This window comes from Pongo abelii, chromosome 13 (assembly GCF_028885655.2).
Source record: "Pongo abelii isolate AG06213 chromosome 13, NHGRI_mPonAbe1-v2.0_pri, whole genome shotgun sequence".
NCBI classification, from domain to species: Eukaryota; Metazoa; Chordata; class Mammalia; order Primates; family Hominidae; genus Pongo; species Pongo abelii.
In genome coordinates, this window is record NC_071998.2 from 80,684,056 (window position 1) to 80,699,336 (window position 15,281).

General features: G+C 47.4%; 1 protein-coding gene across 3 annotated transcripts in view; it reads right to left on the reverse strand.

Moving 5' to 3' along the window:
• Positions 1-15,281, reverse strand: part of SYK (spleen associated tyrosine kinase) — a 97,040-nt gene that overhangs the window by 43,444 nt on the left and 38,315 nt on the right. For all 3 annotated transcript variants that reach the window (XM_054520173.2, XM_054520174.2, XM_024252658.3), the window contains exons 2-3: positions 11,035-11,492; positions 9,770-9,930 (exon numbers count right to left, since the gene is read on the reverse strand). In XM_054520173.2, coding sequence (XP_054376148.1) covers positions 9,770-9,930; positions 11,035-11,451 — 578 coding nt within the window. In that variant the 5' untranslated portion in view covers positions 11,452-11,492. The remainder of the gene's footprint in view (positions 1-9,769; positions 9,931-11,034; positions 11,493-15,281) is intronic.

A 15,281-nucleotide genomic window follows, 5' to 3' on the forward strand; every position in this document is an offset into this window, starting at 1 on the left:
AATGATCATAGTTGTTAATCTAGCCCAGGTAGGTAACAGGTATCTCAAACAGGCTCACGCCATATCCCCAGACCAGCAGCATCAGCATCATTTGAGAACTTGGCAGGAATGCAAATGGATGAGTCCTTATGCAGACCTGTGAATTAAAAACTCAGGGGATGGGACGCAGAAATCTGTGCTTTTGCCAACCCTCCAGATGGTTCTTTTTCTCTCTCTCTCTCTCTCTCTCTCTCACACACACACACACACACACACACACACACATTCACTCAATAGTTCATTTGTGCATCTTAAGTTATGGGCTCCATGGGTGGCCCTGCAGGATAAACCAATGAACAATAAGAATAGACAGCCCAGAGAAGTTTTGCACCCCATTTTGTTATGCAGCTAAGGACTAGAAGATGCAGTGATTCTGGCTCTCTAAGAAAAAGGATTGTGTCCACCAGAATCAGGGGTGTGCAAATCAGAGCCATACAGCCCTCGTCCAGGAGCAGGCCCTGGGTGGGACCCAGCTTGGGGACACCAGATAACATACCTGTCACCTTGAACATGAGAACAACACCTCTCACCAATGCTCACGCCCTTCGCCTCCCCTCCCCAGCATGTGGCTTGCATGGCAGGTGATGCCTTGCTTTGGAAACAGGTGTTATTAATCCTTTGCAGTGCAAGTGGGACTCAGTATAAGGGAATCATAAAAATTTTATTCACGTATATCCCATTTCTCTGAGAAATTGAGACAGTTCCTAAGGACATACACTTTAGTATTCTGTATGACCAGGAAACAAACCTAAATTAGGATAAACCAGGGAGAATGGATGCAGTACTTTAAGTTGGGCTCCACAGGTTGTGCACAAGTCCACAGGAGAAGATATGCAGCCACGGTTCTCAAGTGTGTGCATATGTGTGTGTGAGAGAGAGAGAGGCGGGGTGTAGGGGGAAGAAGTGAGGGGATGGGAGTGTGTGCAGACATGAGGGAAAGGAAGGGGAGAAGAGAGGTAGAGATAGCAAGTGTGTCATACTGCACCTGGAACTTGGCTAGTACAAAAGGGATGAGTCATAGATTACAGTTTATTTCTTCTCAAAAGGGACAGGGGAGCGAAGGTCAGGAGGGCACCTGAATTTCAGCTGCAGAGCATATAAGAACAAGCCACATGGGGATTCAATGGTGGCATGGGGGTTGGGAAGGGGTGACTACCAAGGCCTCTGAGGGCAAACTGCACTCCTGCACTCACAGTCGGTCCCTGCTCTGAGGGCTTTCTGCGCTATCTTTTTATCTTATCCTGCATACTTGGAACAAGGGCTTCCTGGGGATTGTTTTAACTAATGTATTAAAGAGCTGTCATGGAAAGGAGCACTTCTAGGGTCCCAAGAGATCATGTACAGCAACTGTGGCCTGAGTGGAATACATCAGGCCCACTTAGCTGCAGGGGACAGTGATGTTCTTGCAACTTTAGGACCCACCAAGCCCGTAGGTTTCCCATCCTCCTCACTCACTCTTCAACATGCATGCCTCTCAGATCGCTGAGGCTCACAACCTCCTGGGCTTCCTCTCTGACTCAGTTTCTCTCCAGACATCTGCAAACTACTGGGCCTGATCACAGCCCAGCTCTCCAGGTGCCTCTCCTGCTGTGAGCCGTCAGAGCAGCCGCCCCCTGCTCCATGCTGCACACTCGGGGCAGCTGAGCAGTCAGGGTCTCTCTCAACACCTCATGGTGTGGCCTGGGGCGGCCATGTGCCAATCCCTCCACCACCCGGCCAGTCAGCCACCAACAAGGAAAACTCTGCCACCATCCATAGAATCTCAGGGCACCAAAATTGTCTCAGGGCACCACGTGACCATGACATGGTGCTGCCTCCTGGGGCTCGGACTGGGGCTCTGGAGATGCCCGGGCTCCTGCACGCCCACTTGACATCCACCGCTTCACTTCCCTCCCTCTCCTGCAGGCATCCAGGCCTGCCCTGGCCACCACACCCATGCTACCCCGTGAATCTCTTGCTGCCCTGCTCTCTTGTTGCATCTGCCTGGTGAAGTGTCAAGCTCTGCCAAATCCAGTCAGCCCACTTGCTCTGAAGGCCACTTCCCAGTTCATACAGTTAGCGACACACTAGATGATAGTGCAGCCTGGGCACATGAGACAGGCCCGATGAACCATGTTGTCCCTCCTCCTATCCAAGTAGTGGCCCCCATTCAAGTTAGCAGCCAGAATGTTCCTTTACCCAGAGAGATTTTTCCCACCAAGACAATGTTCTAGGTGCTGGGTTGCACTCGTGAAGGCAACAGCCCAATCTCTGCCCTTGTGCATCCAGAGCAAGTGGGGGTGGGGACTATAAACAAGTGAATGAAAAAAAAATCAAGATCATGCTGGGTAGGCCCAGTGTCGTGGTGGAGGGGACCTACTGAAATGCATTGCAGACTTTGCAGCACATCAGCTTGCATTTGTCATCTTCCCCCCTGCAGTCAAAGTCCGGTGAGGGCAGGGACTAAGGTCTGACTTATTCCTCACAGTAGCCAAGTCCTATCACAATGCCTGCTGCATGTCTGGTTGAAAACACGCCTATTTTGTTGAATGAATGACTATTTTTGTAACTTCTTTTTTTTTTTTTTTTAACACAGTACATTTCTAAAGTCAGAAGGTAGAAACTGTAGTTAAAATGGCATTGATGACTTACTGGTTGGACGACTCCGTCCACAAATCTGAAATACTACCTTTTATTTTTAACATTAATCGAGCTATTTGGAGAGCAGCCACTTATGTGTCTTAAAGGTCATCTTGAACTTGTTCTTGGCTTTGTAAGATTTATAAGGACTCTTAGCCAAAAACAATAAAATATTTACCTGGACACTTAACACAAAGAAAACAATACTTTCATCTTTAAAATTTTGCCTGGCATGGACTTTTTAGAGCATTTCCATTCTAAGATCATTTATAAGATGAAATGAAGGCCACATCCCATTACATTTTAGCAGAGTGATGTGTGTGGGAGAATCGGCTGTGCACAAATGGCAATAAACCACATTATGTGAACCAAGTGGATGAGGGTCAGAAATGAGTTGATCACAGCCTCCTCCAGACCAAGAGGAGCCCAGCAATGTGACTGCACGGCCTTAGGTTTTGTACAGATTGTAAAAGATATTTTAGTCACAGCCAGGGAAGATCACTCTGTTCTACTTTAACTTCCCTCCCAAATTTGACAAGGATTCTAAAAATGTACATGATATTACTAATAATGAAGTGTGAACCTAGAAGAAGGAATGAATAGCCTCTTTTTCTATATATAGACAAATATATTATTAAATATTGTTGAACTAAGATGCAGTCAAACACAGTGAAGTCAAGGACATGGAGGAAATAAAAGGTGTTATAGAGACGTGTCAGGCAGTTAATTAAAATATTACATTATCTTTTCTAAAGTTTGCATGCTTGTAGTATTGACCAGCCTTTAAAAAATTCTAATTTATTGAATTTTTTTCCTTAGTCCAAAAAATACATTCTATTGTATGCTTAATTTTATATTTTTTCAAAAATAAGAGGGTCTTCAAATTGTATATGCTTCGGACCCCTCAATCCTGGATCCTCCCTTTTGGGGAAGGGATACATAATTTTTGGAAAGTAAGCTTTGTTTCCTTTTCCTAACAAATTCATTTTTCACAGACAGCTGTGACTAACTTCTAAACATAGCAAACTGTGCTGTCATACAAGGCCTCTGGGGACAGGGGATCTCCTTCCCCACTCAGCCCCTCTCCCTTGCCTTGGTCCCTGACGTCACCAACGAGGCAGCACTCTGAACCTCACCTACCAAACATGGGCTGGAGGACTCCCCCTCCAGTGCTAGCTTCTGGCCAGCTAGACCCCAGACAAGGGCAGGGCTGCTATAGCAAAGGCCATGTGATGAACATCACCTCCAGAAACGCCACAGGCAGCTGTGAGGGACAATCACTGACCCACACTGCCCAGCCCCTCCACAAAGAGCCTCTGTTTATATTTGTTATTCTTCAAGCACATGTGCAAAGTCCCTGTAACTACCTTCTCAAAGTCACTCCTGAATGGTGTGGGTAAGCTGTGTGGACAGGACACAACAGAGGGGAAAGCTGATGGACGCCTCTGTGTGTTCTGAAATTTCACATGGACATGCCCCGGTGCTGCACCTTGCATGGGGAATAGGGAGGGGCCCGTGGTTGTGGAGTCTGTGGAGATGGATTTGGTTGCTGGCTGCTGTTTCTGCTTAGCCCCAGACAACATCAGGGACCTGGTTTTGCCTTCCTGCCTTGGACAAGCTCCTCCACACCCGAGTTCTTGTTTGAAAAACAAGAAGTTTAGCCACCTTAAGTGGTAAATGCCCTCCAGCTCAGGTGTACTGCCACTGTAAGTGGATTTCACATATAGTTCTGAGGAGAGAAAACTGGGATCCAAGTTGGACAGCATGTCCCAGACGTAATCTGTTTCTATCATCTGCATTTTGAACTGTATTACCTAGGATTTATAATCAGATTTAGATCTCCAAAATATGCTGCCTTACCCTCAGTGTTTTCAAGGTCTGTTTGAGCAAAGGCATTTTGTGATGGCCTTGGAGGTGCATGTGTTTCAGGAATTCTTTTTTTTTTTTTTTTTTCACCTTTTAGTCCAATTCTTACCAATGCTGCTTTCCATGTAAAGCGATTCTCAGGCTGAAATGCTGGCATATGAATGGTGGAGAGAGTATATTGGTACTCATGATGAAAGTGTGAAGAGTAATCGCTGGGATTTTGTTTACCCGTATTATCCACCAAACTAGTAAAATCCTCTTGATTAGTTTATGGCTTGCAATGCAAAAATAAACTTCCAACCGCCTCTGTGAAATAATAATAATAAATATATATATATATATATATTTTTTTTTTGAGATGGAGTCTTGCTCTGTCGCCCAGGCTGGAGTGCAGTGGCACGATCTTGGCTCACTGCAACCTCCACCTCCCGGATTCAAGCGATTCTCCTGCCTCAGCCTCCCGAGTAGCTGGGACTACAGGCACGCGCCACTACGCTCAGCTAATTTTTGTACTGTTAGTAGAGACAGGGTTTCACCATGTTGGCCAGGATGGTCTCAATCTCTTGACCTTGTGATCGCCTGCCTCAGCCTCCCAAAGTGCTGGGATTACAGGCATGAGCCACCGTGCCCGGCCGAAATAATTATTCTTTATTTAAGTCTGTCACTTCATAAAAGCAAAAGCCTAGCGTGAATCCTTTTATGGCCAGACAGTGACTCTCACTCTATATACTCACAGCCACAGAGTGGAAATAAACACACCTACTGCAGACTGAAGAAGAGAAGGGAAGGATAAGGGGGACCTGCTTGTTTTTCTCACCTGCAGAAGAATGATTCACCCACAGAGGTCATGGTACACCTGTGATGCAGGGATGGGAAGAGTTTGCATGGAGGACCTGACATTCAGTGTATGTTACTGATGCATCCAAGTGTGGTCCAGGCCACTGCAGGGTTAGGGGGGGTGAAGCTGCTTCATTCGGTGCCAAGCACCATGCAGAGGGCCTTTGGTTTATGATACTCTATAACCCTCAATGACTCTAAGAGTCAGAGATGACATTAAAGCCATTTTACAGACAAAGAAATGAAGGAAACAGACCACTGAGTAACTTGCTCAAGGTCCCATAGCTGGTGATAAGGTGGAGCCAGCATTTGAGGCCAGACAACCTGAATGATATGTTGTTAACAGGCCACACTGCCTCCTACCCAGAGAAAGTGAATCTTACAAATGATGGAGTGCACAGTGTCACATTTTTATATTTCTGTATGTGTTGCTGTGTCCCTGCATCTGTCCATCAGTAATGATTTAAGAGGAGGTAGAAAGAGGGGCAAGAATCCCCATTCCCTCCCCAACATAGACAGGTGTGGAGCTTCCCCCATACAGAACTACAGTGGTATTACTACATGTCAGGAAGTGGAAAGCAAAAACGAGCTGGGAGATGGAGAATGGATCCAAACAATTCATTGATTTAGGTGACAGGCATTCATTGAACACCTCCTAAGGGCCAGCCCATAGGCCTGGTCAAAGCACAGTGGGTGGGGTGTACAGGAGATCAGAGCGGAGACAAACTGACTGATACTCAGGCATGAGAAGGTGAAGGCCCCGAAATCACGATAAAAAAATCAACACATTTGGTTTGCAAGTATATGAACAGGCACAACTCCCCACAGCAAACCGATGATGCGGCAGCCAGGCAGAGCCCACTGAATGTCAGCTGGCCCTGGCCCTTTGCTTCCTAAAGACAGACCCCCAACTCGCCCAAAGCAGGGTCCTCCCAGTGCTGTGAGTGCTCTGCTGCAAACTGGCCCTCAACTCCACGCTTCTCCACTCACTCTGTGCCAGTGACACTGGCCTCTGTGGGTGCCCTGCTCCCCAGGCACACTCCTGCCACAGGGCATTCGAATTTGCCATTCCCTGGGCGGGGATGGTTCCTCGCTGCCTTCAGGCCTCTTCTCAATGGCCTCCCTCACAGCAAGGTCCATCCTCCCCACGCAGCAGAAACAAGCCCCAGGATCCAGACCCCAGTGTGCTCTACACCCTTACTTAAATGCAGTTCTTTCCTATTGTTCAGTGTCCTTTCTCCCACTGAAATGCAGGGTCCACGAGGGCAGGTGCTTGCTGATTGACTTCTCCCTTCCCAAAGTCCAGAATGGTGCCTGGCACTTAGTGCTTCATGGAACTACAGACTCCAGTAATGTTGGTCCATGGATGGATTAGCTGACATGATGATTGGAAAGTATACATGAGCATATTCTTTAGGATAATCTGAATGAGGGCCCAAGAAGAACAGTGGGAAAAAAACAGCAGCTGGCTCAGTGACGACATCCAGCAGTGACTGGAATCTAGTTCTGACTCCAAAGACCTTGTGCTGTGGCTATTCGTTGCAAATAACGTATATTTTATAAAACTATCTGCAAGTAGGGCAGATTTGGATGATTCAAAACCAGGTCTGGGACTTCCTGCAACGTTGGCCTGACCCAACAGGGGAATATAGGACAGACTTCTGCAGTGAATCAGGAGCTGACGCACTCACACCGAGAGGGCAGCCACAGGATCTGGTGATGGTTTACAAGAGTTCCCTGGAGCCTTTTAGCTCTATTTCCCATGAAAGAAACACACAAAGAAACACTTCTAAAGATGAAAGAATCTGGACCAACATCTAGGCAACCTGGACTTGGGAGACGTTGTATTCAGGGATGCAGACCCTGCCCCATGCTGGAAGCGTGGTAGACTTGGACTGTATCCAGTATGCTGGCAAACTCTCCCTGCTCTCCACAAGCATACACAACCATATTCAAACACTCACAGTATAACACGCCCACTACACTGCAACAAGGAAGGTTTACACACCCAGCAACAGCTAAGAATCCCAGCCAGTTTCTGTAGGAGATGAAAGGTTGTCAAGAGGTGAAATTGCCAGGTGGCAAACCCCTCCAAGGTGTTTCCTCACATTTTCTCTGTTAAAAACACCAAAGATACCCTCACAAGGAGACTTTCCTGGTGCTCATGATGGAGAAAGAGCACTGAAGAGAGAAGAAAAGCTACACCAGTGATGACCACATGTGCTGTTTGGTATACATGGTGTGTATTTTCATTGAATCCTCAAGACAGTCACAGACCCAGAGGAGCAGAGCCTGGGGAAGGTTCCCCTTAGTCTAAGGTTCTACAACCATCATGGGAACATGGGTTCTGAAGCTGGGTCTTGCTGCCCAGGCTTAGCTCTGCTCTTCCCTCTCACTAATACCCTGCCTGATGCCAGGCCTGGGCATGGGGTGCTATGCATCATCAGTCCACAGGTGAGCCCTGCAGGTGTGGAGGGAGCACAGGAAGGTGGGGGACTGAGCTGTGGACAACACAAGGGAGAAAGCCTTGGAAGCTATTATCTGGGAGGCTGGCAATTATGGGGTGATAACTGGGCAACTGCAATATAAGGTGGAATAAGAACCCAGGAGAAGAGGACAACTAAGGAGCGGATGCTCGATGAAAACACAGAAGCCCAGGCCCCTCTCTCACAGGCCCATGCCTGGTTAGCTCTGACGCCAGCTGAATAGGAAGCACGGCAAGTTTGAGACTCTCTTGTATAAACCATAAGCCTCAGTGTCAGGGGCATGCGCTGTGAGGACACATGAGATATCAGTCTGTACAGGGCAGATAGGGAATAAGGCATGCTTGTCAAACAAGAGCTGCACCTCCCAGCCTTCTGCATGGGGTTTATACACGTCTCCCAGAAAGGAGGGAGAGAGCAGAAGTCATGGCCATGAAGGGTGCAACTGCTGTTTTTGGGAATAGACAACTCTGAATAAAGAAAAGGCTTCGTGGCCGAAGAGGCTATGAGCAGGCTTCTTAACCAGCAGGAAGTTGGCCAGCCTCATCGTGTGGATTATGCTATTTTGGGTTGACTTCACATGCCAAGATGCTACGTGCACGGTCCCATGACATTCATGTTGGAAATTATTGCTGAGAAGATGGTAAGAGGCCAAACCTCAGCAAAAATAGCCATAGGTGCCTCCATTGAGGGGCAATGTCTTCCCTCCCCACAGCATTCTGCTGCTGGCTGGGGCTGCATCCCACTAAAGACCATCACTCTAGGCACTGCCACGTGGCAACCTGGGCCACTCTTCCTTCTTCTTCTTCTTTTTTTTTTAGTATTGTGGTCAATTTCTTTTCTTTTCTATTTTTCTTTTTTTGAGACAGGGTCTCATTATGTTGCCCAGGCTGGTCTCAAACCAGCATCAAACCATAGGGAGATCATAGTGAGGATGAAGTGATCCTCCTGCCAGGAGTAGCTGGGACTACAGGTGCGTGCCACTGCACTCAGCTAAGATCATTTTTAAAATACAACGTATGACAGTGAAGTCTGAGGAAATTCCTTTGAATAGATGGACATGCAGAGAAAACGCTTCTAAAATCTAGGAAAAGTTTACGAAGTTGGCTGGGGATTCACCAATTGCCAAACCATGAGGCTGCATCGCTGTTTCTGGTTATGTTTCTAAGGTAAGCATCTCTGTAGGGACACTGAGAGGTGACCAGGGGATCATTTCGCCCAGGGACAACTGCCCCACTGAGCCACCTTGACCAGACCCCCTCGAGGGAACAAGGTTGACACCTCCCAAAGACAGTTCTTCACCTTCTCTGGACAACTGACTGACCACATTGGCCTGTATCTCAGAACCTTCTACAATTTAGATTCACATTGAACCACTGAGGATAGCAAACAGAACCCAGGATTCAGACAGACCCTCTAACGATTGTGGGCCTAAGGCTGAAGCCTGCAAACCTGCACTCACCACTCACGGATGCTACTCCCGGGAAATTTTCCTTAACATCTTTCCTGTTGGCATCTTGTTTCATGTAAAATAGAAGTAAAGTCTGAGATCAAGGGGGTAGTTTGAGTAAAAAAACTGTAGTATTTTAATTTTAGTTGGATAACCACAGAATGTGCTATGCATCCTATAATTTGCCATTAAAAGGAGAATATGGGGCTGAATCACATTTTCTTCAAATATTATGTCCCTCGGTGCCAACAAAGAGTGTTCATTTTAGAGTTAGACTGGGAAAAATAAACACTGTGTCACAAGTGATAGCTTTGGTTAGAAATGTCTTTAGGACAGGCCAGCATGCATGTTGTCAAATGACAATGCATGGCCTCTTCCCAGGGTCATGTGAGGCCAGTCACAGGGAAGCTGAATTATTCCCAATGGTCCACACAGGCCTGGTGGCAGGAGGTGAGGGGGAAGGCACGATACTCACAGGAACTTTCCATTTGTCTTTGATCCTATCAGGACAATTTGCTCAGATTCTTCCCGAGAGATTTTTCCATGGAACCAAGGCATTTTTTCATGGGCTGTGGTGGCGATCAGCTTCTCCAGCTGAGGCTTCTGACTGATGATGGCCTGTTCCAGAGCCTGACCCTGCCACATGGAGAGCAGAGCAGAGTAAACCATACCGAGGAAAAATGAAAATGATGCAGAAGGCATTTCCAATCTGTCTCGAGTCCTGGCATCAAACCTTATTCATTCACTCATTCAGTAAATAAAACCAGAAAGACCTTTACACATTACTTAAGTACTTTCAAGTGTATAAATAAAAAGAATATGGCTGGGCATGGTGGCTCACACTTATAATCCCAGTATTTTGGGAAGCCAAGGAGGATGGTTCACTTGAGGTCAGGAGTTCGAGACCAGCCTGGCCAGCATGGTGAAACCCCATCTCTACTAAAAACACAAAAATTAGCCAGGTGTAGTGGCACATGCCTGTAATCCCAGCTACTCGGGAGGCTGAGGCAGGAGAATCGCTTGAACCTTGGAGGTAGAGGTTGCATTGAGCTGAGATCATGCCACTGCACTCCAACCTGGGTGACAGAGCAAGACTCTGTCTCAAAAAATAAAAAATAAAAAAATAAACATACATATCCTTTGCTGTGGCAATCCTAACCCTTTCAAAGTTTATCCTGCAGATGTTGCATACAAGCGTAGTATACGATAGGTCTAGAGCAATGTTGTTAGCAGCGTTTATTCATAAACAGCAAATGCGTCCATCAATAGGTACTAGTTAAATAAATTATGGTGCATAGCAGGTGATACCAGATAGCCAAAGAACGGGTGATGCAACTATATGAGTGTTGACACAGAAAGTTCTGCAAGAGATATTAGGCAGCCATAAAATCAAGTGCCTATCAGTGTGTATGGTAGGACCTTGTCAGATAAACAGAAACCAATCAACACCTATCAATGCCTCTCTGAAAAGGCCCTCCATGCACTGGGTAATGGTGGTTCCCTGCGGTGGAGAAACCCACACTGCTGGCACAAAGGGACCCACCCTCTCAGCTGTGGCTGTGAAAGAGGAGAGGCTCTTATTAGAGAGAGGAATTTTCTGGCCAAAATTGACGCTTAAGGAGATGGTTGTGTTATTTGGGCACACAGGGCACATAGGTACACATGTTGCATGTAGCCAGGAAGTCTGTGTGGGGTCACAGGGCCCCCTGGGCCCAGGGAGCAGGACCAGCTGTGGCCCACCTGCAGGTTCCATGTCTGCTTCACATATTCCCTGATGAGGTTTTCCTTCAAGTCCTCAAAGGGCCCAGTCTTGGGCTGCACCCCTTGGGGCCGGTTGAAGGGCTTCTTGAGGAGGCAGACCAGGCCATCAGACTCCTGGGAGTGGTAGTGGCAGAGGTCGGCGGGGCTGGCATGGGTCCTGCCGCCGGCGATGGCGTAGGTGCCGTTCAGCTCCCGCTCGATGGTGTAGTGGTGTGCCTTCCTCCCGTGGGCCACGGACAGGGCGAAGCCGCCCAGGTAGTTGCGGCTCTGGCGCAGCAAATAGAGCCCATCACTCATGCCCCCCTGGACCAGGTAATCTTCTGCCTCCTCCCGGGTGATATTGCCGAAAAAGAAGGGCAGGTGGTTGGCGCTGTCAGCCATGCCGCTGCTGGCCATGCTTCAGGGGCTGGAGGGCACACACCCGCGCAGGTGTCCACCTGGGCAAGACAGAGACAGAGAACTTTGGTGAGGAATCCACGTGGCAGGGAACGTTTGCTAAAACCACTCAAACCCTTTCAAAGTGGAGACAAACCCTTCCATCTCTGAACAAACGCACTTCCCTCTTTGGCCCTCCCAACGCACAGCTGTCTTTCTGTTCACATCATCATTAGTTTCCAGTACGCCTTCCAACTAAGCTAAAATCAGAGCATTTGATGGAAGTGACCAAATTAAATAATTCTTTTTTTGGGGGGTGGGGGGTGGGGAAAGACAAAGAATTCTAAAAATAAACATACCACAAAGAGAAGCAAACAGAAGGGCTATTGCAAAACAGGACTCTTGGACTGACCCTTAGGGTCCCAGCGGCACACAGGAGGCAGAATTTACATGAGCACAAACCAACATGCTCCTCCTGAGTCCAGACAATGTTAGAGAAGCCTCACTCCTCATCACAGTGATATTACCAAGGAGGACGCTACCACCGCCTCACCCACCTGAGCTGCGAGACGCTGCCTCGAGCAGTCAGTCACACGCTGGTGCTGAGCACCAGAGGTGAAGTGAGGCCAGATTGAGGGCCCACACGGAACTGAGACTTGTGGTCACCACAAGGCCTTCCCACCTCCAGCCCGGGACTATGACAGCAACAAGCCATTGCCTGAGACATGAAGAGTGGCACCTTCCCAGCTCCCGAGGCCTGGGGCCCATAGGCTGTCTTCTCCCTGCTTCTCCAGACCACTTCTTGGGCAACGCCACTTCCCATCTGCAGGGCCCGTGTTAAAGAGATAGTGCCGGTTCCCAGCCCATGAGGACATCTGACATAGGAGAGACACTGCTTGCAGTAAATAAATACATTTCAGAAGCAAAAAGGAAGGCGGCCAATGCATATTTAATATGGAGAATATTTCTTCTCAATTATGGTTGTAAATTAGAAGGATACATATTGCCAGCCCCAAAAGTATCCAAGGAGGCACATTTTAACCAAAAGGGGCTGGTCGTGAATGGAAAATTATCTAGATGACTCCATCCATTTATCCAGGGAGCAAAGTGCATGTCCCTCATGGTATACACACACACACACACACACACACACACTCCATACCACATGCACGCCACACACGCTATGAACACATGCCACACCTGCACTACACACACACCATGTACTACATGCACACTATGCACATCACACACACCAAACACATAAACTACATACACACCACACACATGAAACACACTACACACACCACATGCTACACTACATACATGCTACACACACAAAACAGACACGAAACACACCACTGCATGCACACTACACACATCACACACACTACACCACACACATACACATACACACAAACTACATACACACCACACACACATTCCACGTTATGTATACACAAAACACACATGAAACACACCACACGACTACATGCACACTACACACATCACATACAGTACACCACACATGACACACATCACATACACTACACCACGCACACACACACTCCATACCACATGGACACATGCATGCCACACACACTATGAACACATGCCACACCTGCACTACACACACACCATGCACTACACGCACACTACACACATCACACACACACCACATGCACAAACTACATATACATCACACACACAACACACTACAAACAACAGACACTGCACACACAACACAAACTACATACACACCACATACAACACACTACACACACCACACACCCCGCACACACTATGTACTACACGGACACTACTCACATCACACACACCAACTACATACACACCACACACACAACACACTACACACATCACACACTGCACACACAACACACAAAAACTACATACACACCACATACAACACACTACACACACCACACACACTACACACACGTACTACACGGACACTACACACATCACACACACCACGCACACAAACTACATACACACTACACACACAACACACTACACACATAGCACACTGCACACACAACACACACAAACTACATACACACCACATACAACACACTACATACATAACACACTACACACACCATGTACTACACACACTACACACATCACATACACCACACACACAAACTACATACACACCACACACACTACACACTACACACATCACATACTACACACATATCACACACAAACTACATACCACACACACCATACTATACACAACACATGCTACACTACATACACAGTACACACACAAAACACACATGAAACACACCACACAACTACATGCACACTACACACATCACACACACACCACACACATACATCCCCCCATACTACATGTACACTACATGCATGCCACACATACGGACACATACCACACATGCACTACACACACACCATGCACTACATGGACACCACACACACACAAACTACATACACACTACACACACAACACACTACACACAACACACACACACTGCACACATACCACACAAAAACTACATACACACTACACACACAACACATTACACACATCTTATACACACTGCACACATGCCATACACAAACTACACACACACTGCACACATAACATACTACACACAGTATACACAAACTACATACACGGTACACACACAATACACTACATGCAGCACACAAACTACATACACATTACACACATAATACACTATACACACCACACACACTGCAAACACACCACACACACAAACTACATACATGCCACATACACACCATAGTACACACAACTCACACTACACTACATACACACTACACACACAAAACACACACGAAGCACACCACACCACAGACCCTGCACCACGATGATGTGAAGTGGCTTCTTCTCAACATGCACTATCCTACAAGGGGCTATAAAATGTAAGAGCGTCAGCCTGACACAGGTGACAGAGTTTTCCCCAGACGGTGTCCTGAAGTCAGTACTCCTGGGCGAGCCCCTAATGAGGCATGGGTTCTATTATAATTTGAGGGTATTAATCATCATTTCCTGGCTTGCCTCTCACAGCAGTTGACTATCAATGACTTTTCTTTGTCCAACAAGTTTCTAAAAATTCATCTCTTAGCAAGGTGTTTTTGTTTTTGTTTTTTAAGGTATATCTACATTTACTTTTGAGTCTAAGAATGCTGTTAAAAGAAAGACATCTTTGGAAACACAGTATGCTGATGAGTCTCTTGGAAGAAATACTTCTCTTCCGACTGCTTTCCCCTTTCTACAATTTTTTTTTTTTTTTTTTTTAGTAGAGAGGGGGTTTCACCGTGTTAGCCAGGATGGTCGCAATCTCCTGACCTCGTGATCCGCCCACCTTGGCTGGGCGTGGTGGCTCACGCCTGTAATCTACAATGCTTTTGTTGCAGGCCAGCCACTGACCCCAGCCTGCCTTTCCCCCACTCCACCCTTTTCCTGCAGTGGGTCTTCTTGGGCCTCCAACCTCATTTCCATTGTTTCCCCTGCAGCCCAGCACATCTCATACTTCCACGTGGCTTGGGGGCTCTGATACACCCAGGGCCTGAGACGCTGCTGCTCCTGCAATCCTGATGATGCGGATGCTGGGTTCTCACGCCACCTGAGACCAGGCTTTCCATCTTCTCTGCCTTCCCTGCCCAGGCGGTGCCCCAGCCAGGAACCCAGGAGTCCTCCACAGGCCTTGCATTCTCTAAGGTTCGTTTTCCAAGAGCCCTTGGTGCATGTTCCGTACTGCCCGTATCCATGACCCCTGCTTGGCCTAATCCTGTCCTTTCCATTGCTGCCCTTCACTCCTCACCTTCTGCCCTCCTGC